Below are 26,501 nucleotides of genomic sequence, written 5' to 3' on the forward strand. Positions count from 1 at the left end.
TGGGTTAAGGAATGAATGAAACCTGTATCAGCAGCGCCAGTGACAACACGTGGTCTTCTCAGACCCTTTGGTTCCTTGCCTGTTACTTTCTTTCCTGACCAAAGCCACCCGATGGACGAGGTCTGTCGAAAGGAATGCTTTTCAAACTCTTAACTGCTTGTCAGTGACTTGAGGTTCTTACCAAAATGAAGATTCCAGTTCATTAGGTCGCAGGTGGGGCCTGAGATTCTGCATTTCCAACCAGCTCCCAGGAGACGCCAGTGTGGCTGGTCCCCGATCACCAGGGCTGCCTTCACGAGCCTGCATCAGTGGTGTCGTGCGGTGCATCCTGTCATTTAAGGTGAAACTTAACACATCACATTACTTTCTTCTGACGTAGCCTTTTCTCCTACAGCTGCGCCATCAAACGTTTGGTTGGCTTGTATAACTGCTGCCGCCGCACACAAAGCCGCCAGAGCTACAACTGACCCCTTTGAGTAAGTGATCCTGATGCTTCCTAGTTTGTATATGGAGGTTGATCAGCAAATGCTCTCCTTTGCTATTTTTTCAAATCTCTCTGACATGCACTTTTTTTTTTGGTCTTTAGGGCCTTACCCAAGGCATATGGAGGTTCCCAGGCTAGGGGTTGAATTGGAGCCTCGGCTGCCAGCCTACACCACAGCCACAGCAACTCGGGATCTGAGCTGTGTCTGCAACCTACACCACAGCTCACGGCAATGCCGGTTACTTAACCCACTGAGCGAGGCTGGGGATCAAACTTGTGGCCTCGTGGATACTAGTCAGATTTGTTTCCGCTGAGCCACGATGGGAACTCCCAGACATGCACCATTTTTCTTATGCTAAATTGTTAGTCTGACTTCTTTTTTCTTTTTCTTTTTTTCTCCTCTTTTTGGCCACCCACGGCAATGGAGTTCTCAGGCCAGAGATTAGATCCGAGCCACAGCTGTGGTGACGCTGGATCCTTTATCCCAGTCAGCTGAGCCAGGGATCTAATCTGTGTCCTGGCACTGCAGAGATGCCTCAGATTCCATTGCACCACAGTGGGAACTCCTGACTTCATTTTTCAGATGAATCTTATTAACTGATTTCTGGGGTTTGAAGTCAACTCTTGTTTTCGGACTCTTCTTCTAATTCTGGGTCACACAGCTGACACGAGACATGCTTTGATTCCCGTGGTGGTCTTTGAATCATCAGTAGCCCCAGCCTAGAAAATGGATGCCATCTGGTGATTCTTTGTACGTGCCACGCCAGCTTTCTGCATTTGCACGGTTTCAGTCCTTTTCCACGCCTGATGTGTATCCAACATCGGGATGGTTTAATACATTTTAATTGAGTACTTTATATATTTAAGGCACTGATGAGAGTACCAGTCTAGGCTCTCAGGGTGGTTATAACCCAGGAGAAACACTTGGCTGGAAGGGGAATTACTTCAGGTGAAGACTGAAAGCTTGATTCTATTGAGCAGTAAGCCGGCATGTAAGGACCCACTGCTGGTGTAATAACAGCGGCCTTGCAAGGCTCAGGATCACCAGGTAAGGTTTCTTCCTCCTGCTCCTGTCAGAATCCCCCCAACACCCAGGTTTTCAGTATCCATATCAGGCAAAATGGATCTGGCTACTTCCATGGAATTTGCAACTTTCATGAAATTTTTCTTTTTCTGCAGTTAGTGTATTGAGTGATTATGTTTTGTAGCTGTTACAGGGCAAGTTCAAGTTTCTCGGTCTGAAGGCTTTCATTTCCTAGGCACTGTGCTGGCTTTCATGCAGTGTCTCGTGGACATTTCTTGAGATATATGTTTTTGTCCTGATGTTGCCGATGTAGTTACTGAGACCTTGAGAGGTTCATTTGTCAGGTTAAATAGCCAGTTAAGGAGCCAGCATTTGGGCTTGGAAATGCTATTTGAGGTCCATTGTACCAACTCATGGGTTTGCATACTTAATAAGATTCAGTTGAAAAGTAAAAAAAGAAAAGTGAGGGGAAGAGAGAGTTATAGATACAGAATTTAAGGTGGTCAAGGCAGACTCGGCTCCCTCCGTGAGATGCAGGCAGAATGGTTTTGCGAAAGACACTGTTCTGAAAATTTGTTCTCAGGGGCCGGAAGATGGCGAAGGAACAAGAAACAGGGCTGCCTCCCAGTTTAGCTGGGAAGCTTGGCTTGTGGTGGGCAACCAATTCTGTTTAAAATGGAATTATTTTGTAATGTTATTAAGGTAAGTGGACCATGCCCCATCCTGGAGGAAAGAGCTCTGCGTGGAGAGACTTCATTTAATTGCTTTGTACAAGGGGCCACATCTTAGCTTACCTGTAAATGAGAGCAAAGGAAATAAGCATACACAGCTATGCAATGCTCTGAATTCAATACAATGGAAACTTATAACCCATTGCGGCAGGCGCTGCTGGGCTGCCCGGCTGCCATCCACTCGCCAAGTCTTTGTTGCAAAAAAGGACCTCAGAGTGTTTGGGATGGTGGTGTGCCCACCTCTGGGAACAGGTGGTCGGTGATCTCAGCTAGCGCTTCCAAACGTTTTTCATGACTTGACACATAGTCAGTGATTAAATTTGCACAGTGAATTCAAATATTTACAAAGAGAGACATTATTAAATTTGAATACAATTTCCAAATAAACTATTTCTTATTTTTTTTGTAAATAAGAAATGCAATCTTGTTTTCACAAACCTAAGCAGATTGCAGACTTGGAATGGTTAATTAAGCATACTGTAATTTCTCTTCTAGATTTTCTCTCAAATTCCTGATGGTTATCGTCATTTGGGGTCGCACAAATTGGTGAGTAAAAAAAAAAAAAAACCCGTATTTATAATGTTTCAAAATTTATGATAGTTGAAAAGGTTTTTTCTTAAAATCTCATATTTCTTTGGCAAGTATAGTATTAAAGTTTTGTGTGATCATGTGAATGTATTTCAAATCCAGTAAAATTTGTTGTCTTTTTCCTAAGGCCTGTTTCAGAGGCCTTGCACAACATAGCACATGAGTTGGAAAGCATGGGTCTAGGCAAGCTTGATGATCCTGTGCCCACTCTTGCAAGCTCTTTATTTTTATTTTATTCATTTTCTTTTATTTCCTCTTTATTTTTTTAAAATGATTTTTATGTTTTCCATCACAGCTGGTTTACAGTGTGCTGTCAATTTTCTACTGTACAACAAGGTGACCCAGTCATACATGTATACATTCCTTTTTCTCACGTTATTATGCTCCATCATAAGTGACTAGATAAGTTCCCAGGGCTACACAGCAGGATCTCATTGCTTATCCATTCCAAAGGCAATAGTTTGCATCTGTTAACCCCAACTTCCCAATCCCTCCCATTCCCTCCCCCTCCCCCTTGGCAACCTCAAATCTGTTCTCCAAGTCCATGATTTTCTTCTCTGTGGAAAGATTCATTTGTGCCATATATTAGGTTCCAGATATAAGTGATATCATATGGTATTTGTCTTTCTCTTTCTGACTTACTTCATTTAGTATGAGAGTCTCTAGTTCCGTCCATGTTGCTGCAAATGGCATTATTTTGTCCTTTTTTATGGCTGAGTAGTATTCCGTTGTGTATATAAACCACATCTTAATCCATTCATCTGTCAATGGACATTTAGGCTGTTTCCATATCTTGGCTATTGTGAATAGTGTAGTGCAGCCTCTTTTGAAGCTAAGAGAGGCAAGTGACCTCGTTCTGGCCAATGAAACACAACAGGGTTGGCCAGGGGTAGGATTTGTTCAGGGACAGTTTTTGTTTTTTGAGTAAATGAGAACCAAAGTGAATGTGCCTGGTACTGATCCTGCCCCCAGCCTTTCTCCCTTGACTGGGGGTGTGCTCTGGAGCTTCAGCAGCTGTCTTATGATTAAGAGGTGAGACACATCAGGGAGAAGCAAGAGTACTGCAGAGCTGCTGGTGCTGGCATCATTAAGCTTCCAGATTAAGGCCAAGAGCCCTATCTCCAAATTTCCTACTTTGTAAGAAAAATAAACTTTTACTTGTTTAAGCCCTTAGAAGTTGAGTTGTCTGTTATTTGCAGTCAAAAGTATGACTTAACCTGTTTATTTTACTGTGCCCCAGAGACACACAGGGAATGAAGGACTTTAGAGTTCTTTATCTATTCAATGAAAAATTTAGAACAATTCCCTTCCTGTGCAAGTAAAATGATAGTCTGGTAAACGTTAAGAACTTAAACTTGACTCATCATCTGTGAAATAGGTGTGAATGTCCTTCAGTACATGCCACTCGTTGGTCTAGGGAGCCACCTTTAATGCCTCTTCCAGGGTGGTGATGCCCTGGTGCGTGGTGAGAATGAGCTGCGTCTGCTTGCAGTGGCTGGGAATGTGCTGGGAATAGAGCATTAATTAGTTCTCTATCACTTCCAAGAAACCCACCTACCTTAAAAGGAGAGATTTTTTGGAAGGACCTTGGGTTGTTTTATGGTAGAACCATTCAATGCAGAGAGAGGTGGATGCAGTGAGTCAGGTGAGACCACTTCAACAGGAAATGACCGTCTCCAGAGCTGTCTTTCTGCCTCTGGCTCCTGCTCCTGCTGTCTTGGCTTTACTTCTTTCTCTTGCTACAGACTAGTCCCCTTATCTGGCAGACACTTGGCTCCTGGTAGCTCCCAAGTTTACCTCTTTTGTTTTTTTATTTTATAATTTTTTATTTTTTTGGCTTTTGTCCTTTTTTTTAGGGCCGCACCTGCGGCATATGGAGGTTCCCAGGCTAGGGGTCTAATTAGAGCTGTAGCTGCCGGCCTGCGCCAGAGCCACAGCAACGCCAGATCAGAGCCGCATCTTCGACCTATACCACAGCTCAGGGCAACGCCAGATCCTTAACCCACTGAGCAAGGCCAGGGATCGAACCCGCAACCTCATGGTTCCTAGTCGGATTCATTTCCGCTGTGCCACGACGGGAACCCCCCAAGTTTTACCTCTTTTAGATTCAGTTTCCAGAGGGAGATTGACTCCCTAGACTTTACCTCCCATCCCTGTATCCAGTTGCTGGGGCTCCTTGTTCATTGGGAGCCAGGGCAGAGTACTAGACTAAAAGCTATGGCCAAAGGCCAGACATTAATCTTCTGTCAGAGCCAGAGGGATGGAGTGGAGGGAAGAGAAATTTCCAGAGAAGGGTACGGTTGCAGTATTGTGCAGAGTTCTTTAGCTAGCCACCACAGAGGTAACTCTCACCTCACTCTGTGTATGTTTATACTGACAAAGGAGACAAGTAAGGAGCAGACATCTGTGTTGGTTTAAGGTCAAAGAGGAAATCAATAGATAATTTAGTATGGAGTTCCCTGGTGGCTCATCAGGTTAAGGACCTGGCATTGCCACTACAGTGGTTCAGGTGGTTGTTTTGGCACGGGTTTGTTCCCTAGCCTGAGAACTTCTACATGCTGTGGGAGTGACCAGAAAAAGAGACAATTTAGTATGAAAATGTAGAACTATAAATTCTTATTCCAGACTGTTCTATTCGCTTATTTTAGCCTTTTTGTAGTAATTCTCATTGCTTTCTTATTGATGAGAGTTGCCTTATGTCCTTGTCACAAAACTTTCTTTAGTTACTACAGTACCTGGAGGGAATCTGGGGACAAGAGTGTTTTCTAACCTCATTCTGGAGACATCCTTATAAACACAAACACACTGGAATCATTTATGGAGAATGTAAAAAAAATAGAGCAATGATCTTTCCTGAAAAGTATAATTGTAATCAGTCAGTTTAAATCAAAAGAGTGGGAAGTTGTAAAACATGACAAGCTAAGTCTTTCTCCCTTTTGTTGATGGTTACTTTTTATATTTTGAATATTATGGCCTGCAGGCTAAGCCATAACACCCAGAAAATTTATTTTATTTAATGTTAATGAATATTCAGTTTGTTTCAGTTCAAGCTTTCAATAACATGATTCATTAACATTCATTCATTCAACAAACATTTGGGAGTTCCTGTAGTGATGCAATGGAAAACAAATCTGACTAGTACCCATGAGGATGCAGGTTCGATCCCTGGCCTTACTAAGTGGGTCAGGGATCTGCCATTGCAGTAAGCTGTGGTGTAGGTCGAAGATGCGACTTGGATCCTGCGTTGCTGTGGCTGTGGCATAGGCTGGCAGCTGTAGCTCCAATTTGACCTCTAGCCTGGGAACTTCCGTATGCCGAGGTGTGGCCCAAAAAAGCAAAAACAAAAACAAACCTCCACAACAAAACAAAAAACCATGTGTTAATATCCATTCTGTGCCCAGCTTTGTACTGTCTCCTCATTGTACTTTTTTCTCTTAATATGTCTCAAGGGTAAATGACTGGACTTCCATGAGATGGTTTTAGAAATAACAGCTGTTTCTTTCTCTCCAGCCGTCATTTTCTCCCCCCTCCCTTTATAGAAGTCTTGATCTGCCTTCAGAAGCAGGAGCTTTAAATCCATGTAACCCTACTTCCCACGACACAGTTGATTATACTAGGGATAAAAGCCTCACCCGATATGGTCAATCAGATTCTCTCCTAAGAAATTAGACTAGAAAGGTGGAAAGTGAGTTGGTGTTAGAACTAAAACACCAGAGATGTTGGATGTTGAAGGTAGTATTTTGGTGCAGAACGAATGGGCCCAGATAGAAGCAATTAGGTGAGTATACAAACCAGTATATGGAGAGAGGGAGAGAATAGACAGAGTGGAATGAGGAAACATCTTTCCTCAGGGACCAAGGCAAGCCAGAGAGATTAGCTTTTTAATGACTTTCCGGGGTCATCATTATAGTTGCTACCCTTACCTGGTTGGGCTCCATGAGCTACCTCTTACATCCCTACAGGAGAATCACCTTCACTCAAGCCTACTTGATAGGGTTTATCATTCTTTTTCTTTCCTTCCTTCCTTCTTTCCTTCCTTTAGGGCCACACCTGAAGCATATGGAAGCTTCCAGGCTAGAAGTCAAATCAGAGCTGCAGCTACTGGCTTACGCCTCAGCCACAGCAATGAGGGATCTGAACCGCATCTGCGTATTATGCCATGGTTTGTGGCAACGCCAGATCCTTAACCCACTGAGCGAGACCAGGGATCGAACCTGCATCCTCATGGATACTAGTTGGGTTCTTAACCCCCTGAGCCACAACGGGAAATGTGGGTTTCTCTTTCTTTAAGCAAACCCGCTCTGACTACACTGTGAGTTGATGCAGGTCAAACAGTCAGTGAGCCAGTTTAAACAGAGTGCTGCATGTAAGATAACACCAGTGGAATAATAGTAGATCGAAGACTTGTCCTGTGTCAATGCAATACAATCAGGTTTAGATACTTAGAGCAATTTTCTTGTTATGAGAGTATTGAGGAATTAGAATATATTGTGAATGTGGGATTTTCCCTTTTTATTCATTTAAAAGAACACGTAGGAAGATCTCTTCTTGACAAAGTGCAAGTGATCTATGGAGAACTTGTGTGACCTGCTGGCTCTACGCTCATTGGGCCTATGTTGTAGTAATACTGGTTTCAAGAAATTTATGGAGGATTACTGATAATTGGCTCCAGTTGGTATAAGGACATATGATGTGAGCCAACACACAGTGTCTGACAACATAGAAGGTGAAACTTAGTAGTTACTAAAGGCTTCATGACTTAATTTCCAGGTTTAAATATAACCATTTTCAATAGCAATAACAACAGCAATAATCATAACGACAATAGTTTTGCTAGATCTACCAGCGAAAAAACTCTTTTCCAGATGTTTTCATTTATCCACCCTTTCAGCCATTTTGAAAAATCATCTACAGTTGCCAAAAGGGAGTAGCTTCTGAAGTAGGCTAATCTGAACCCAGATTCTATATCTTTAAAATCAGTAACTTTTTTCTCCTTTGTGGCCTAATTCTCATGCTTGTTCTGCTTAAGGTGGTGTCACTGCCACGGGAACAGATCTCACAAAGTGTCTTCCTTTCAATTACTTTAAAAAGGAGGCCTGTTGTGCTCCAGGAGTTTATGATCTCATAGTAAGGATGCTTAGGATGCCAAACCACAAGGCAGGTTGTCTTGCTGAAAAACTATTTTTCTTGGATAAGAAGATATGTATCACAAAATTAAAATGAGATCCAGTCACCAACCAGGAATCGACCACAATGGCAAGTGTGAGATAAGAGGACATTATTAAGCCCCAGAGACATACGGGGATGAAAGGTGGGGTGGGGATTAGTGCTGTCTATCCTCAAAGTATAAATGTGGAATCGTAACAGTTTTTAACCAATAGTAAATGGCTTTAAATTGCAAATGAGTGTGGGGTGGGTATTACAATGGCTCTCTTGGGAGCTATGAGTGTACTGAGTGGGTCCTAATGTAAGTGTAACAGATGAGATTGCCATTAGCACAGCCATCCTCTCCCCACACCCCAAACTGTTTCTGTCCCCAGTTCAAATATCCTGTCTCCGTGTCAGGCCGTGTGTCAGATGACATGCCCTGGTACTTGGTTTTCAAGTCCAAGTGCTGTGGCCACAGAACCCAGTGGTCGAGTCGGAGCATTCTGAGAACAAGGGAGAAAGAAGGCAAAAAGGAAACAACACATCAGCCATTCCACGAATGTTCGTACTCGGTGCCCACTGTGTATCCACTGTACTAGGTTTTTTTTTTTTTTTGCTGTTGTTTTGTTTTTTAGGGCTACTCCTGTGGCATATAGAAGCTCCCAGGCTAGGGGTCAAATTGGCGCTACAGCTGCTGGGGCTACACCACAGCCACAGCAACGAGGGATCCAAGCGATGTCTGTGACTTATGTCACAGCTCATGGCAATGCCGGATCCGTTAACCCACTGAGTGAGGCCAGGGATCAAACCTGCATCCTCCTGAATTCTAGTTGGAGTCTTAATCCGCTGAGCCACAAACTCACACTGTTCTAGAGCTTGGGTCACACGGGTGAAGAAAATAGAAAACATTCCTGCTCTTGTCGAGCTTACGTTCTACTTGGGGGAGACAGACGATATAACGTAACAACTAAACATAAGTTATGTTTGATGGTAGTTGATGCTAGCAAGAGTGGGCTGGGCAAGAGTGAGGGTGATGTAATTTTACGTAGGGTGGTCAAGAAAGGCTTGTCTGACAGGGAGACGGATGAGAAAGTGAGCTACGCTGACAGTTGGGGAAGAATATTCTGGATAGAGGGGATAGTGTGCAAAAAGGCTCTCCAGCGGACAGGAGGAGGGATGTTTGAGGAACCTCGCAGGCATTAATGGAGCTGGAGAGGTGTGAGTGGGGAAGGAAAAGAGCAAGAAATGAGCTTGGGAAAGAATAGGGTGAGGTCAAGGTCAAGTTTATGAAATTTGATAGTAAGGAATTTGGCTTTTGCTCTGCATGAGTGGCGAAGTCCTAGCAGGGTTTTAATTGGTAGAGAACACGGTCTGATTTCCACTTTCCAGACTCCCTACGGCTGCCCGTTAGAAGGAGAGTGCTGCAATAGTCCAGATGAGAGATGCTGGTAGTTTGGACAGAACGGTAACGGTAAAAATGGCCATCTTGGATGGTTGGATACCGGCCCCGCTGATGGATCAGACTGAGTGTGAGAAAAAGAGGAGCGTGCCTGAAAAAAAAAAAATGCGAAAGAATAAAGAAGAGGAAAGCAGGCGGTAGAAAAGGGAGGCAGGGTCATAGCTACAAGAGTGCATGCTTACAGGGTCTAAGACTGTCCCTAGGGCTTCTGGGAAGTCAAGCAAAGAACTCCAGGATTTGACTGCTGACTAGCCAGCATGTTATTCTTGGTACCTGGACACGACTTAAATGTGAATGAATAAATTAATGAATTTGCCCTTTTGGGGCTGCACCATCAGCATATGGAAGTTCCCAGGCTAGGGACTGAATTGGAGCTATAGCTGCCCGCCTATACCGCAGCCACAGCAATGCAGGATCCAAGCCGTGTTTTCAACCTACACCACAGTTCAAGGCAGTGCCAGATCCTTAACCCACTGAGTGAGGCCAGGGATCAGACAGGGGTCCTTATAGACACGAGCCGAGTTTGTTACCGCTGAACCACAATGGGGACTTTATACTGGCTGCATTTTTTCTTTCTCTTCTTTTTTCTTTCCTTTTATGGTGGGGGGGGGGTGGCACACCAGCAGCACATGGAAGTTCCCAGGCTAGGGGTTGAGTCAGAGCTGCAACTGCTGGCCTACACCACAGCCATAGCAACAGGGATCTGAGCTGCATCTGCACTGCAGCTTGTGGCAATGCCGGACCCTTAACCCACTGAGCGAGGCCAAGGATTGAACCCACATCCTCATGGATACTAGTTGGATTCTTAACCCTTCTGAGCCCCAGCAGGAACTCCTGGCTGCATTTCTTGACTGTTAGAATCTGCTAATCCCAAAGGGAAGTTTAGTTGTGTAGCCAACCCACTGTGAGTGTGTTAGACTGGTGGCCTCAGGTGGGAAGTTGGATGGAAGAGGCAATGGGAGAGCAGAGATGGTCTGGGGGGAAAAACATCTTACCTGCTTTTGTCCCTACATGCTGCTGACCCTGAAAGAGTAAGCCTTGGTTTACAAGGTATGAACAAGACTTTGTACAGAATAGATGTCATTATCCCCAAACCCCAATTTTATCATACAAAGGGTACATATATTATTTGCATTTGAGTGCTTTATTATATTGGAATTGCAGTGATATTATTAACATTTGTACAAATGCACAAAATCTTGTCTCTTCTTGCTAGAAAGAGATGTAAAAATCTGACCTAGTTGAACCGTCTTAATGAACTCATTGTCCATCGGTAACAATAAATGTGTTCACGATGCAACAAAAAGCTTAACATAAAATTAAACATATTAAATGCTGCAGCAAGTATTTACACGTATGTACCCCCCAGTTTTTTTTCTCCTTCCAGTAAGGAAGGTGGTTGCTTTACAAATAGACAAACAAACACAAATGCTTTACTGTTTACAATTACAGACGCCCCCCGCCCCCCGGCCCCAGTCCAGAACTTAAAGTGACAGCACCTTTTTTGAGGACTTCCTTAGTTAACACTTACTTTGCACAATGCTAACTTTTTTTTTCTTTTAGTTCTATTTTTGGACAATATTTTTATTCCAATTGTCCTAGAACATTGTGTTTGAACAGAACCATTTTCCTGGGTCTTTTCAGAAGATTCCCAAACCCCATGTCCTCTCCAGAGAGAACATTTCAAGCTTATCTTTTCTCTAAGACAAACCTCAAAGGCAGAACTCCTCTCTCTAGGAGGCAGGTGTGATTTAGCAGAAAAAGAAGGAAAGAGGGAGGGCCGATCTTCTGTTCTGCTGGCTGATGGGGAGGGGTCTTCTCTGAAACCCCCTCCACTTCAGCATGGCTGATACCTTTCATCATCTCCTACAGCCTTGGTATTTATTCTAAAGGAACAAACTAATGAGCTTATTGTGCATGAGTTAAATGATGTCTTTTAAGCTAATTTATTCCAATTCCACATTCTCAGTCCTGAGGCTAAAATGATTCTGTTAAAAAAAAAAAAATCCTATAAAGTCCTATAAGATGAAACTCAATGTAAGAAAAATCTTAAATGGCTTAAGAAAAGCTTTCTAAATCCTGGCTTCTAATGAGCTAGATAGTGTAAGTTGGTCTAAATATAACAGCTGATAATTATTGATCCCCCTCTGATGATAAGCTTGGAAAGGTATCAGAGTACCACTTAAGAATATTAATCTTTTAACAAATGCTGGCAATTTGGCCTTACCCTCCCCCCCTTTGACTTGTGGTTAAATAGCTTTTTTAAAAAATAGACAATTTATAAGGGAAAAAAATATATAAACATTCTTTAAGCAATTTGGCTCTAAGCATTACATCACTGAAAACTCCACAAGGAATAGGAAAATATTTTGAACGGACAGACACTTTTCATTTCCATGACATGATAAGCTAGGTAGGGTTCTCTTTGTTTTGGTATTGAACTTTACTTATAAGTTTATTGCTTCAGTGTCTTCTTGTCCTTTCATAGATTATAATTGTCAGAGGTGCTGTCCCTAATTACGGTACAAGGCAATACTGTATTTTTGAGACCTAGGAATGAAAGAGTGAGGGCCACCATTTTTTCAGCAGCCCAGAGACGATGGCAAGGACAACATCCAGCATGCAACGTGATGCACAAAAGAATAAGTCTCCTGGCTCATTCAGGACACTTTGGTTTGGAGAATGAGATAGAAACTTCTTAAGTGTAGCATAGCTGCTGCCTCACATCTGTTGCATAATATAACATTAAAAAAAAAACATGCTATGAAGAAAGGGATAAAGAGTATAAACTAGCTCTTCTTGGCATTCTCATAGCAGGTTTCATCTAGGCTGATGTGAGCAATGTGTCTTGGCTCTGCTACTTGCGAACACACGCAAATGTACCTGGCGCAAATACTCCATAAAGTATTTTAAATGATGCAGCTCAGAGCCTTAGAGGCAGCGTGGGGGGGTGTTAGGGACGGGAGAGTGAAGGCAGGTTTGAGGACAGGGGAGGAGGTTCCAAAGAGAACGAGAGAAACCAACAGGGATGAAAAACGCTAAAGTGCAATTTTAAAACATAAATTATTTTAAAAGTAGAAGACAGATTCTCAGTTGCTACTGTTCGCATAGGCACGGTTTTATTCCAATTTAAGCAGTTGTTTCCTTTCCCTTCTCAGATATACTGCATCATGGAACTTGAATGGCTTAAAGCTACTGCACATTGTTTGGGAAGGGTCAAGAAGGAGCCCCCAGGAAGCTCAATAGTGCAAGGCATTCTAGGAAGCTGGGGGTGGGGTGGGGTAGGGAGAAGCAGAGATGAAGTTGTTTTTACATGTTGATGAGAGAGCCGTTCCAGTTATAGCTACTGATTCCCTTTAGCGGAACTCTGCTTCCTAAAAGAAAGAGCTTACTTTAAAAATGAGAAAAGAAATAGATGTTTCTAAACTGCTCTGAACGTAGATTAAAAAAATAACTCACAGAGCAATAAAAATCCTTGAAATTTCTATGCACAGAGATCTAAACAGACATTTCCACCCAATGATGGGAAAGAGCCATTGAAACCCTGAAAAATGAAGATACACGCGACTAGAGTAGTTTATTACCAACTAATGCTTTAAAAACAAGCAGATCCTACAGAAGAATATTGTTCAAATGGAATGTTTAAAAATAACATTTATTAATAAATATCTTATAAAATTCTAAATTAATAGATTCCTGTTCAAATTTTGCTTTGGTCCTTGAATTCCACTGTATACACACATACATACATATATATTTTCTTAGATGGTTTTCATTAACCAGAAAGAAGCACATTCTATCCTAACTGGATGGCTAGTTTTATAGCAGTTACAGATGCTTAAAACCCTCTAGCCGAGGGCTGGTCTTTTTATCGCAGCTGGTTGAAGGTTTTCATGACAAACACCACCGAACACACGAAAATGTACTCAATAGGCCACAACCACCTAAACATTCACCACGGATGCCTCGCAATTCAAAACATGCTCTGCATATGATTTCCCTGACCCAGCGCCCCCAAAGAGCGACTGCTCCAAGTCACTCTAATTATGAAAACGCATGCAGTGACAGCACACAAACGGGCTGTCCCCCTGGGCCCGTCTTGAGGCTGGGACTGGCATACATTGCTGTGGAGACAGGTGTAAAGGGAAAACATCCAACCTCACGCCAGCTGTAAAACGAGTCCATTCATCCACAGGAAGGAAGTTCACTCTACTGACCTCATAGAAATGTCCTGAGGAACGAGGAAGATGGGCACGTCTCACTTTAGGTGCGGCGTCACCTGGTAGAAACGCTCTCAGTGTCCCCATCTCAGCGGCCGACTCCTGCCCCAGAAGGCAGGAGAGGTGCCGTGGAAGCTGCCAGGCAGGCTGGCAGTGACTCGAGGGGCAGATCCTGGGTGTGAATGAGGAGGGGCTGTGCTGCGGGCCCTCCTTCCTCAGGATGGGTGCTCTGAAGGTCACTGCCACTGACCTGGGACAATATGCATGGGTGACCCCGTAACTGAGTGGGAGAAGAGAACGGGGTAGAAAGGTTTGTTTCCCCAGGTTGGCAAAAGAGTGTGGGACCAGGAGGGATTTTCAGGCAGGCCGACTAGTCTACGATCTGGTGAAAGTTAGGCCTTCAAGTGAAACAGCTCATACAGATAAGCCGAGTGTTGGATTGGACCCGTGAGCTTTTCTGTTTAGGATTTGCAGAAGCTCTGACAATTGGCTGGCAGCTTCCATTGACTGTATTTCCACTCTGCTAATGAACATACCTAAAGGCCCTGAGTAGAACAAGAAGACAGTTTATTCTAATTATACGTTGAGGCCCGTTTGCTAACGTGTGTGTGTGTGTGTGTGTGTGTGTGTGTGTGTGTGTGGTTGGTTTGCCTACTTAGCATAAAAAACAGACATAATGAGCTATACATAATGCACATCAGTCAAACTGTCAAGGTGCTGAATTAAGAAAACTCAGGCAAGTTCTTAACTGCAGAGGCTTTCGGTTTAACAAAATATTTCAATCGAGAGGTGGAACAGAAGGAAAGTAAACCATAATTTTAGTGACAGCCTACTCCTTGGACATTCTGATATTACCAGTGGATTTAAAAAAACAAACAAACCCATTTCATTAAGTGCTATGCATGCAGTAAAGGAAGAAAGTATTAGTCAAAGCAAAAAAATAAAATAAAAATAAAAAAAATTAAAAAACCCAAACATTTCAGTGAGCAATTTCTCCTTTTTAGGGGGACATATAAATGGTCAAAGAAAGGAGTTTTGAAAACATTATTTTTGATTTCTAAGTAGAGACAAGCATGATAACTTCTTTCTTAGCTAAATCTTAAACTTCTTAGGAAGCCAGTTAGGTCAAACCATTCAGCTATTACTGCTGGGATTCAAAACAAAACAAAACAACTATGAATTCAGTATTTAAAATACTTAAGAATGATATGTTTGTCTAAAATATAATAGAAAATCCTTTCATTTTTGCATTTTTTTCTTTTTTTCTCTTTTCTTCTTTTTTTTTATGCTTTTGCTTTTGTTTTGATTTTTTTAGACCCTATATTCAAGTTAGGAGTTTCACTGGAAACTCAAAACTTTCTTTTGAAAGCACTGCATACATGAAAAGATCGCTGACAAATACTGATTTAAAAAGTAAATTATTAGATACAACTGAAACTAGTTATAAAAACCATGCTTCATGACTCTTATATTTTCTTTTTTTTCTCCAAAATAGATTCTTACACTATAGTGAGAGAAAAAAAATCCTTCCCTTTTCTGAACTCTTATAAAAGCTACACCTTTTGTAAAATACTATTCTTTTAAATTCCATAATCTCCCTTTCTCTTACACACACACACACACACACACACATGCACGCGCACACGCAAGCACAGTCACACTCACGTCCCAAGGTCAAGCATTCAAATGGAGATGAAACAGCAGTACCTGCCTACACTGCTAGAGAAAATCATTAGCCCCAGCGATTTGTGAGATGCACTATTAAAACCTTAGCATAAGTAGAATGGCTTGTTTCAAGGAGGCACAACTGTGGTTCAGGACTACCTGCTCTTTCTAATGGGCAAAGTCCACGCAAATTGCTGAAAATAGAAATCAGAATTATTCAGAAAAGTGGAGTAGCCATGTCCACGGGATTCTGTCAGCAGCTGAAGAGCACTTTAACTGTTGTGTGAGGGCAGAAAGCACCTCCATGGAAATTAGATTTCTTTCTCTCTTTGTTCTTCCAGAAGTTCATCTACTTTCAGCCACTAGGACAGCCAAGCTGGTTCCATAGGCTTAAGGAAAAAAAATAATCTTAGGCTATTAGCAGCTGATGATTGAACAATGTAATCTGTGTAGTGCACAGAGCCCTTCTGAATTATTATATAGTACATGGATTTTCAACATTATAGACACGCCATATAAAACCAGTTGTAATTCGAGGGTGTGACGTTATAGCTTGGCATTATAATTTGGACTTTTCACAATTGACGCTTACAAAGTTCCCTTCCCCAGTGTCTCCACAGCTGGCATTCAACAGTGCTTCACCTATGGCTAAGCCAACTTTTATTTGCTCTGATTATTAAAAACATTAAATCAGGCACATTAAACATCTCCCGGTTACTAGTTTGTAAAAAGCAAGAGTTGAATGAAATCCAGCTGTAGGTCACAGGCAAGGGAAGCCACGGCTAGGTCCACATTAGCTTTTTTTTTTTTTCCTTTAAATATTATTTTCTTCTTTACATGCAATGCTAAAGGTGGGGGGGGGGACTACAACAGAAGAAAGTAAAAATGAAGAGTCAACAGGGAGCCCAGAGGTAAAAGTACAAAAGGGAATTTGGGCATTCTAGGAAGTGGACCAAGAGGAGGAGGAGAGGTGGTAAGATGCTTGGTGGTTTTATGTGGATGTCGATGGATCTTACACTTTTTTATGATAAAAGAAAAGAGTTGTGGGGGATTCTGGTGACATCACAGCCAACTCAACATGAGTTATGATGTCATCGGACCTCTCCCCCAGTTGCCTTGCAATCTGTTTACTGGACATCTAGGTAAGCCTCATTTTGGCTAAAAGCTGCGGTTTAACAAGATTCACCATTTCTTAGGCAAAGGGTTGGACTGATAAGAATGAAACAATGACTATATACAGAAAGAGTTCAGTTTATAAACAAGAAACCGGTACCAGAAAATTGGAGAAAAGCACCGAAGCATTTCCCAAGCGGATAGATTATTAATTGCATAACTCCCTTTTTTTTTTCCTTATATAACTAAGTATAAAAGACAACATTTCCAATAATAACTATAAAAATGAAAGCCAGTCTTCGAAGGGCTGAGGAGTCGTCCAGGTCTGAGTGAATTCTAAAAATGCCCTTAAAAGAAAGGACGCAGGAAACACGACAGCTCTTCTTGGAGGCAAGGTCTGACCCTCGGGTTTTAGAGAATCGGATTCAGGTCTGTTCTGTGAGTGGTGAGCTGACTGAGGGTGGAGCTTCCTACCACCTCGCTGACGGCCGAGGACGTGGTGATAGTATTATGCTGGATGACTTGCTGCTGAGAGCACGTGGGGACAGGGCTGGCGGGAGGGCTACTCTCTGGACCTAGGGAAAAACACACACACACACCCCAATATAGCTCCTTCTGGGGGGGGGGTTGGGGGTGACTCCAAAGACAGCGCTAGGTGTTTACTGGAAATAGGAGGGTTTCACACATATTCTCCCTGAGGTTAATTTCCAAACCATCTTTTAAACTACTGTCACAAAGCTAGGCCTTCCCAGTCTATAGCCACAAGCAAAGCCATGCTTTCTAGATCAGCAACATGATTTGATGGGCTTGAGTCTTGGCGCATGAACGCCCCATCTGGTCTTTTCGAGTCGCCCTCCGTCTAACAAATGTGGAAGAATACTCAGATGTGGTGGGAGAATCTGTGTTGTTCCATCTAAAAAACTATTTGAAGAGACACTGACCTTCAGCCACGAATCCCTGCTCCTCCTCCCGTCCCCACTCAATTAGCGTGGCGCCTATTGGCCTTCCAGGTGCAGAGACTGGGATCTAGGAAAAGGGACCAGGAAAAGGGACCCATCTTTGCATATTGGTAAACTGAGACCTGGTCACTAGCTTTGTGGCCCACTGAATACCATACTGCACATCTGAGACACTGGATATGATTCACCCACAGCCTGTTTCCCAGCCCATAGATCTCTCTGGAAGGCTGCTTAGCCCACTGGAATTGGGCTCCTACTGACTGCGGAATTGGAATTTGGTAGAATTTTACAGTCTGAAAGGTGAGGGAAGGTCTGGCTAGAAATTATCAGAAGGTGGTGGAAATGGTGAGGAACAGGGGTCAGAAAAGAAGGATTCCCCCTGGGCAGCAGTCCAGCAGCCACTCCAGAATTCTAGCAGGATTTCTGCCTGGGTGTGCACTCTATGTTTGTTCTTTTAATACAAGCCAATGTGAAATTAGCGGCAAAAACCAAGACACGAAAAAAGCAAAAAGTCAATGACTTACTTAGATATCCTTGTGATTCTTTCTGCATGGCTGTTATGGGGCAGTCTTTATGCGTTAACAACAACTGTTTCAGCTGTGCCACTTCATTTTTCAACATGGACACTTCGTTCTGGAAAGAGACAGATCAAAGCCATGTGAAGAAGACCAGAGAACACAAGCCCAAGGCCCTGTGCACTTTAATAATACAACGGGCACACTTCTGTCACGTCTGGATGACATTAATAATATTATTTAACAGGACTTACCTGAAAATGTGTAGCTTGCCATCACTTTGGCCCTCCCACTTACCAGAGGCTTTCTGAAGAGACTAGGTTTAACTCAAGAGCTGAATCCTATTAAAAGTCCCGAGTTGAGACGGTGAACTCGGGACCAGGCTACTTGGGTGGGACCCTGCCTTCTACACTGACTGGGGATGCTGGGCAGGTGACATAACCCGGCCGAGCTCCAGCAACCTTGTTTTTCAGACAGGGATGCAAAGAGTACTGTGTTCTTGGAGTTGCTGGGAGGATTAAATGAGGGAAGAGACGTAAAACACACAGAACAATGCCCAGCACACACTAAGCTCTCAGTAAACTTGGCTCTCGTAATCATCTTCGTGCTGTCTTACAAGCTCAAGTGGGCACCGATCAGGAGTAGACGGTGAACATGAGGCACTGGGAGGAATCGCGTGGCCTGGTGAGTGGCCTCAGACTGCATGGCCCTCAGAATAAGCTGGCTCATCTACCGATTTCCCCAAAGAAGTTCTTAGTGGGCTGCGTTCAACAGAGCGCATTCCTCTGCCTGATGCCACTTAGCAGAAGCCATGGAAACATATGGAGCAAATAATGGTCCTCTACTTGTGGGGTCAGGTCAGCCCAGGGAGCAAAGAGCAGTAGAGTTTGCGGCCATGACTGAAGCACTGGGATTGGTCCATTAACTAGTTTGGCTCATTTCACTCTATAAACTATCCCCCCTCAATATCAAGGTGTTGCGGGTTGCATGTGCATTTTTAAAAGGTACTTAGATACGTGCCTCAAATCTCCACTTTAGATAGTCCATAGTAGGTAGTAATTCACAAAGACAAGTTCCTAGCTTTGTGGTATAATGTACTTGGCCCTACTGTGTACAAGTGCAGTGGACCCTTGAACAACATGGGTCTGAACTGTGTGGATTTTTTCAATAGATATAGCCCTATATGATTAGTAGTTGATTGAATCTGAGATGCAGAACCACGTATGGGACTTGAGCAGAAGCAGATTCTGGTGTCTGAGGCCAGTCTTGGAACCAACATCCCCCACTGATATAAACTGCAGAATAGATGGTTCCAAGGTGCTTCCACTTGATAAAAGTAAACTGTAAATGTCCCACTAGCTCAAATAAGCCAGTTTACAGTTGTGATAAATAATACCCTTTCTCTGGCCAATGTTCATTTGTGGCTGCCAGACTTTATATTCCACATGGAGGAGACTTTAAAAAAGCATGCACACAGAAAAAGGTGTTTTAACCTTGCTGTCATTAAGTTGTATCTACACTTGCAATATGAACTTGGCTTTTCAGGCATGTATTTATCACCTAGAAAAGTAAGTTTAGAATTCCAGAAGTTAATTAAAAAAAATTGGTGGGGGGACTTGTTTCAAAGAATACCTCCTATTTCCATATTGATGTGCAAGATGTATTATAACCAACCAAATGTTGAGTAGCATAAACAAAAAGAATAACAAGCTCATCTACAGAGGCTCTTCTCTTTTTCCCTCCAAGCTTAACAAAATAAAAATGCCTAGCTGCGAAATTAGCATGAATGCTGAATAAATCACTTCATTTCACAGGAAAATTGCTCTTAAATTTGAGAACATTCAGGAAGGTGAATTGTATTTCCCACCTCCAAATGAGTGTGGTTGATAAGGGGCCCTGTCAAAGCTGAAAGTGTCCCTTGTCAACTCGGGGGTCAGTGGGACAACTTTATTTATAGGACAATTTATTTTAGCCTTAAACACTATTTTTTTTTCTTTGATTTTATGCCCATTTAAATTCAGACAGCCCTCCTTGCTTTCCCCAGGTCTCCCTCTGCTTAAAATAGGCTGTGTAAAAGAAAGTTACTTTTAGACCATTGAAGTGAAGGCAACCCCTGGTGAAAAACAGAGAGACACAAAAAAACGGAAAAAAAAAAAAAGAAAACAAAGATGTGTGAATGTATATACATTTGGCCTCAAAATGAAATATATTATTTGTATTTGGACTCTAGAAAGAACACTTTTCTGAAAAAAACAACCGAGTCCATGTATGTATCCGTATTGTGAGAGCTTTTACAGAATCTTCATCAGATTCCATAAAGGAGCCTTGGGGTTCAGAAAGGTCAAGAACCTTCTGCTGCCCTAGAGAGAGCAGAGTGAATCGTGTGTGTGCTGTGCATGTGCACAATCAGCTGAAAGCCTCCATCGTAACAGAGTGCTTGCTGCAGGAAATGTACAAATACCTAGAAGATATTTTTAAGTAAAAATCCTTTTCAAGGTAACATAAATAGAAATTACCTTGAATACATTTTGGAAGAGAACAGCCAGACAGTGAACATTTCAAAATGCATGGAAGAAATCAAAAGTGGCCTGCAGTTCTAGTAGGAAAGTAAAAACCAGGACTTCTAGAGGCATTTTCTTACTGTGAATTACCTTGCTTTATGAATTGAGGCAAATCACTTTTTTTTTTTTTTACTCCCTTGTGTGGGTTATAATAATAACTATAGGTCTTCATATGAAAGCACTTTGCAAAAGCAGAATATTAATAATCAGCTGAAATCAGTTCATTTTTTTTTTCACTTGCAAGCAAGTTCAGGTTTGCTGCTCTAAAAAGGTTGGTCATTTAAATAGAGAAGGTAAGACCACAGATGCCATTAGATCAATCTGTTCTTAAACCCGTAAGGCTGCCTTGAGATGAAGTAGCACCCTTACAGAGACATTCAATACTAGAATAACATGCTGTAAACAAGTACTCCGAGAAGTCCCTGGTAGCTACATTTTCAGTTTTTGGTTTGGGGGGCATGTCATTTTGTTAATATGCTAAACTCAGAATGCTCTTTGATGCTTTGATGCAAGCAACAGTCCATGCCAAAAATCAAATCAAATCAAATCAAATCAAAACGGTTCTGCAACATAGCACCCCCAGCCCCAGCCCTTTTTTTGGTAGATTAGCTGAGGCCAGGTTTGGTTCATTCTAAAACAAAGGACTTTCAATTTGTAAAGCAACATTTCCCATCTGGCCTGTTCTCTTGCCAAGTCCCAAACCTGGGCTCGTGTGTCTAAAATTTCAGCAGCGACTTAGGCCATGTGTCTTTGCAATGAGAAAGAAAAGCAATTATTTCCGTGGGCGGCCAGATAATTTCCTATCATCTGTTGAACACAAACAATCCACTAGGCACCACCTTAGCACTTGGTGACTTTAGAGCTGATCTTAGCCACTCTGTTGGCGAAAAGAATGTGGATTCCTTCATAGCTGAAGAGCTTTCTAAAATGAAAGATCACAGAGCAATGGATTAAGTCAAGAAAAGACTTGCTTGGGTCCCCATCCTACTACTGGCTGGTTGTGTGACTTTTGGGAAGACACCTCCTGTCGCCAGAGCCTTGGTTTCTCCCTCAGTGAAATGTCAGATTGGGTGGCTTCGAATATTTCCCCCAATTCCTATACCTGTATTGACTTCCTGGGTAGGTATTTGTTGTAAGACGAGGAAATGAAGTCTGGGAGTTTTGATTTTGTTTTCTCGGGTCTGATTTTTCCAAGCTGAAACTCTGCAGCCTAACTAGAAGGCTCTAGGCTGGAAAACAGCTCAAAAGTGGCAGCTGGCCATCCAGACCGTGGATATTCCATTTGGCTGGAGTTTGTTTGTTTAGCACCTTCCACTTCTGTTTACTTAAAATTTGGCTCCACTGGACCAGCCTCAAGAGAGACACCTTTTTCTTTTGACGAAGGTCCAGTGAGAGGGAAAGGGTCATTCAGAGGTGGCAGAATCTGCACATCCTCTCTAGCATCACAAGGCACGAGGCCGCGCACTCAGCATCCCAGAAGACGTGGAGCCATTGTGGCTTCTGTCTCTCTGAAGCAAAGCAGTGGTTGGAAGACACCAACAACTTAGTCTTTTTGAAGACCATCCCTTCCCCAGGCATGGCTTGAACAACCAAAACATTGGTGCCTGCTGAACGGCCCAAAGAGAACTTATTTTTCCCCCTGATATTCAGGAGCTATAATTCTAGCATCTCTTAAACTTAGCTGATTTGGCTCTAGATGTGAAAATCAATATGTTAGGTTCTCATATGTTTACCTGACATGTTAAGTAAAAGCTAGAACATATGCATATGTCAAGTCATGAACCTTCTGACCTCAAAGTAAACCAGCGTCCTTACTTTTCCTGGCTCTCTGCCATGACCCCCTCCCTGTCTTCATGCTCCAGAATGATAGTCAATACCCTAGAGTCATTCTGCAGGGATTCATTTTAGTTAAAACTGATTTAAAAATGTATCGGCCTCTGACTCCATGTCAGCTGGCTGCCCATGGCTCCTTCATCTAGGCCAGTGATTCTCAATTGAGGGTAATTCTGCCCCCTAGAGGGGACATTTGGCAATGTCAGGAGACGTTTTGGTTCTCACAACTTGAGATTCGGGTAGAAGGTGCTACTGATATCTAGTGGCTAGAGGTCAAGAATACTGCTAAGTATCTACAATGTGCAGGAGACAACAGAGAATTCTAGAGCCCCAAAATAGTAGCGCCAAGATTAAGAAAACCAACACCCGTCCATGGTCCTCTTGTGGACCTTGGAACTGGCTGCAAGTTCCAGAGGTTCTCATACTTCAGTCATTACAAAACCACTGCAGTTATTATTTGCTGGGTCACATACACCAGGACTTTTATTTACTTAACGTGTTTATACAACTTAACTCATTTTTTTAATGACTTAGTCTGGTCATTACCAAAAATACCTGTGAAATTGAAGGTCTGATGTTCTAATTACACTTTGCGATACACATGAACATTGAAATATGATTATTAATATTAAAAGTGTGTACTCGTGGTCTACTTAAAAGTTTCCCACATACTACTATGCCTGCCAGATTCTAGAATTATAGACTTTTAAGTCAGAGAGGCTTCGGAGGTGTTTGAGTCCCGCCATCCCCCTGCGGCTTGATTCCCTCAATCACATCCTCGCCCAAGTGGTCAGGCAGCCAGTTCTTGGACCCTCCAGAGGGTCCAAGAACTCATTCACTTATTCAACAAATAGATATTGAATACAGGCTCTCAGGAACTTTCCATGCTAGACCTGACACTAGAAAAGGAGGGTAGGAGGTCAGGGGAGAGGGTAACAAAACATAGCCCCCACCTTCATGAAGCATGCACACCAGTGGAAGGAATGATCTTATTTCCCCCATGTCTGCGATAGAGGTTTCCCAGCTCTTTCTTATGTCTGTCATATAAAGATGATAAATGTGGGGGGGGGAGTCAACCTTCATAAATTATGACAGTTGGTCCATGTATAGCCCACACGTTCTTCGTATACTTTCCATTTGTATACTGAACACCCCAAGGCCATTCCAATGTCACAGAATGAAATATTCAAAGGGTTGTGGGTTTGGCACCCTCACTGCTCCTTTCTAAGGATGCACAGACAACAGGGGGTAGGGGCGAAGGTGACCTATGAACTACTGAGGAGCAGATTCTCCCTGTTTGGGGCACTCTGTGCCCTCTTCCCTCTACTCTTTAGCCACTCTCTCTGCTCCTGGAAGTACTGGGTTATAATCCACATTTTTTACTGCTATCCCTACACTGCTTCGCATAATCTAATACTTGCTTTTTCATTTGCTGGTGAACCATGCACTCCTTTCCATATCAGAACAAATGCCCTAAACTGCATCATCTGTGAGGCATGAAGTCCGCTTGGAGAAGCCCGAGGTCCTCGAGTTTCTCAAACACTCCTAGAAACGGCCTTGTTATAAAATGCCCCCCATTGGGCCACCCATGAAATGCAAAACTCATGCAAAAGTCGAATATTGTCAAGTTTGAAATGAGATGGAAACAGGCCTTTTCTTATGGAACAAAATAATAAACACAAACTCCCCTCTCCCCCTTAAACAAAAATACAGATAATCTGGTATAAACTGAAGCAACTCCTCATCCAGCGAACATAAAGGATCGCCTTTCAGTTGAGGATTTATGATGTGCCAGGCACTGTGCCAACGACTTTGGAGACGTTAGTTCATTTATTCCTCCCAATAACTTTATGAGGCTATTATTCCTATTTTACACATGGGGACACTGAGAGCCAACGAGGTTAAACACAGCACATAGGTGCTGAACAAGAGTTTGAACCTCTGACCAAAGCTTCTGCTGCCAGTCTTACAACTTAGTTGGGCAGAGTCTCCCGCCCCAGAAGAGATTGCTTTAAAACTGAACAGTTGTCTTGTTTGGCAGAGTGTCTCAGAATTCATCAAGCTTGGGGAGTAAGCCTGCAGTTGCTCTGTGGGCTAACGGGTGGCCTTACTTAGGTCAACAAGCGCCTGCGGGGCAGGACATGCCAACTGTACACAGGGCCTTTGAGTGTGGGGCGAGAGACAGTGGCCTGCACCTGAAGCTGCATGTTTGTCTGGGTGAGTTCTTCTGCTTTCTTTTCCAGTGACATCACCCAGACCTTCCTCTTCTGTCTGCAGCGGGTGGCGGCGGCCCGGTTCCGTTCCAGAAATTTCCTCCGCCTTTCGTCGGGATCCTCATCCACCACCCTTCGCCGGCGCCCCCCTGTGGGCTGGGGCGGCTGTATCGTCTGGGTGGGCTGCATCTGTTGTGTCGCTGGTGAGACCTGCTGGGAAAGGGAGGGAGGGGGTGAGGGGGAGAGAGAAGGGACGAGGGGGTAAGGTGTTGACATGCAAAGCACAGAGAGCCGTCGGTTGCGTGCGTGAAGCACGTCCAACGTGGTTTCTAAGAATGAAGTCAGTGACGCCACCACGCTCAGGAGGAGGAGACGCATCGCCCGGCTATCTTCTATGATATTTTGGCCAGATAAAGCGATACCTTGTGAAAAGGAGTCAAGGAGATTTTTTTTTTTTTTTCCCCTGAATGGCATCTGGCTGAATCAGGATGAAAGAAACATTTATTCTCCTCTGATGCTAAAAACGTTTTAAGGGGCGTTGTAAATCGTGAAAGCGCCCCCGTGTGGTGATGGTCACAGGTGAAAACAGAGAGGACAGGGTGATGGTCATCCTATGGATGGGTCTTCTGGCAGGTACAGAAAAGTCGTCTGGGGCAGGCGGCGAATGCCTTTCATGTGTCAAAGCCACGTTCCTAGAACACACCTCTGGGCCAGCATCACCTCTGTGACGCCTCTCAAAAGAACCCTGCGAAGCCTGGAAAGCGGCTCAACTCCTTTTGTCACAAGATCACAGTTCTCCATCCAAAGGCCTGGCTGGACCTGCAAACTCCAGATGGGTCTGCCTCCTCCTCAGAGCTTGACCGAGGCAGAGGGAGCCACAGGAGGGCTGTCAAGGTGATTGAGCAGCAGGGCCTTTGAAAGTCCCTGCCCGAAGCAGCAAGGAGCCCTGTAATTCATCCACCAGGGAGAGGTGGCTCTGGATCGCCACAAACTTACAAGGAAATCTTAGGAGTGGCAAAGCACTTTATTAAAAAGTGTTACTATGCTTATAGATTCCTTGTAAGGTCTGCAAGGGGCTTAGCAACATCTGAGGTTTTGGGGACCCCCACACCTATAGCTTTACTTCCCGTCATGCAGCAGACACTCAGCACCTAGTGAAATGTCTATGACGGACTCTTTATGTGTCTGGACACCTAACACTTCCTTAATGCACTTCACTCCTTCCCCCTTTCTTCATTCTCAATAAAGGCCATTTCTTTTCTTTTTTTTTCCTTCCTTCTCAGTCACTCAGGCTTATGGCCCTAGTACCTATAAAGCTGTTTTACAAGAGACATTTAACCTGCAGAAGTAACAGGCAAAAAGTTTTTAAAACGAAACCCAGCAACCTTTTCTACCACATTCCAACCCTATGATTGAAATCAATCAGAATGACTGTAATTGCAGTAATAATGGCTCCTGGTTGACATCCGCTGACGGACGGTGATATAGTTTAATCCTAAACTCTATCAAGCCCTACACGACTAACTGTAAAAGAATCAGGCTCAGGACTGAGGTCAGACTGCATCTCAGTAATTTTATTTCAAGCGAAGACATTTTCTAAAACTGTTTATTGTCAATTCCTTTCCTCCCGATCTCAGAGGAGTAACAAACTAAGATCTTACTCATCAGAGTGGCTGCTGAAGATGTAATCCTTGTTCCCGGCAAACATTTAGCACGAGTCACTTCGGATGCTAACTTCCGAGCTAACCACCACAAAGCGAAGCCCAACGCACTAACCTGGCTATTTTTGCCTGTACCATTTCTTCCTGTGAATTAGTGACCTCACCTTGCCAGACCTAGACAAGACTCTAAAGCAGGCAAAACTAGGTCTGAATCTCCACTGCAGGGATTGCTCTTTCACTATGGTATTCTCCCACGCTGACTTTAACCAACCTTTATTTCCTGAAACTTTTCCTGTGCCTTCACCTAAAGGGGTTAAGTTCTGTGTG

At 43.2% G+C, this 26,501-nt stretch overlaps 2 protein-coding genes across 8 annotated transcripts in view; one reads left to right on the plus strand and one right to left on the minus strand.

Moving 5' to 3' along the window:
- TRIL (TLR4 interactor with leucine rich repeats) overlaps positions 1 to 4,000 on the plus strand; it is a 108,084-nt gene extending 104,084 nt beyond the window's left edge. Inside the window, 4 exon segments of the mRNA XM_013985740.2 lie at positions 395 to 476; positions 1,352 to 1,532; positions 2,735 to 2,785; positions 3,800 to 4,000. The gene's annotated coding sequence lies outside the window, so the exon portion shown is untranslated.
- CREB5 (cAMP responsive element binding protein 5) overlaps positions 10,560 to 26,501 on the minus strand; it is a 423,962-nt gene continuing 408,020 nt past the window's right edge. For 5 of the 7 annotated variants that reach the window (XM_013985749.2, XM_021078565.1, XM_013985747.2 and 2 more), the window contains 3 exons: positions 24,496 to 24,726; positions 17,916 to 18,024; positions 10,560 to 17,007 (listed from right to left, as the gene is read on the minus strand). In XM_013985749.2, coding sequence (XP_013841203.2) covers positions 16,844 to 17,007; positions 17,916 to 18,024; positions 24,496 to 24,726 — 504 coding nt within the window. In that variant the 3' untranslated portion in view covers positions 10,560 to 16,843. The remainder of the gene's footprint in view (positions 17,008 to 17,915; positions 18,025 to 24,495; positions 24,727 to 26,501) is intronic. The other 2 variants (XM_021078566.1, XM_021078569.1) reach the window with 1 other exon arrangement.

Source organism: Sus scrofa, chromosome 18, assembly GCF_000003025.6.
Source record: "Sus scrofa isolate TJ Tabasco breed Duroc chromosome 18, Sscrofa11.1, whole genome shotgun sequence".
Lineage (NCBI taxonomy): Eukaryota > Metazoa > Chordata > Mammalia > Artiodactyla > Suidae > Sus > Sus scrofa.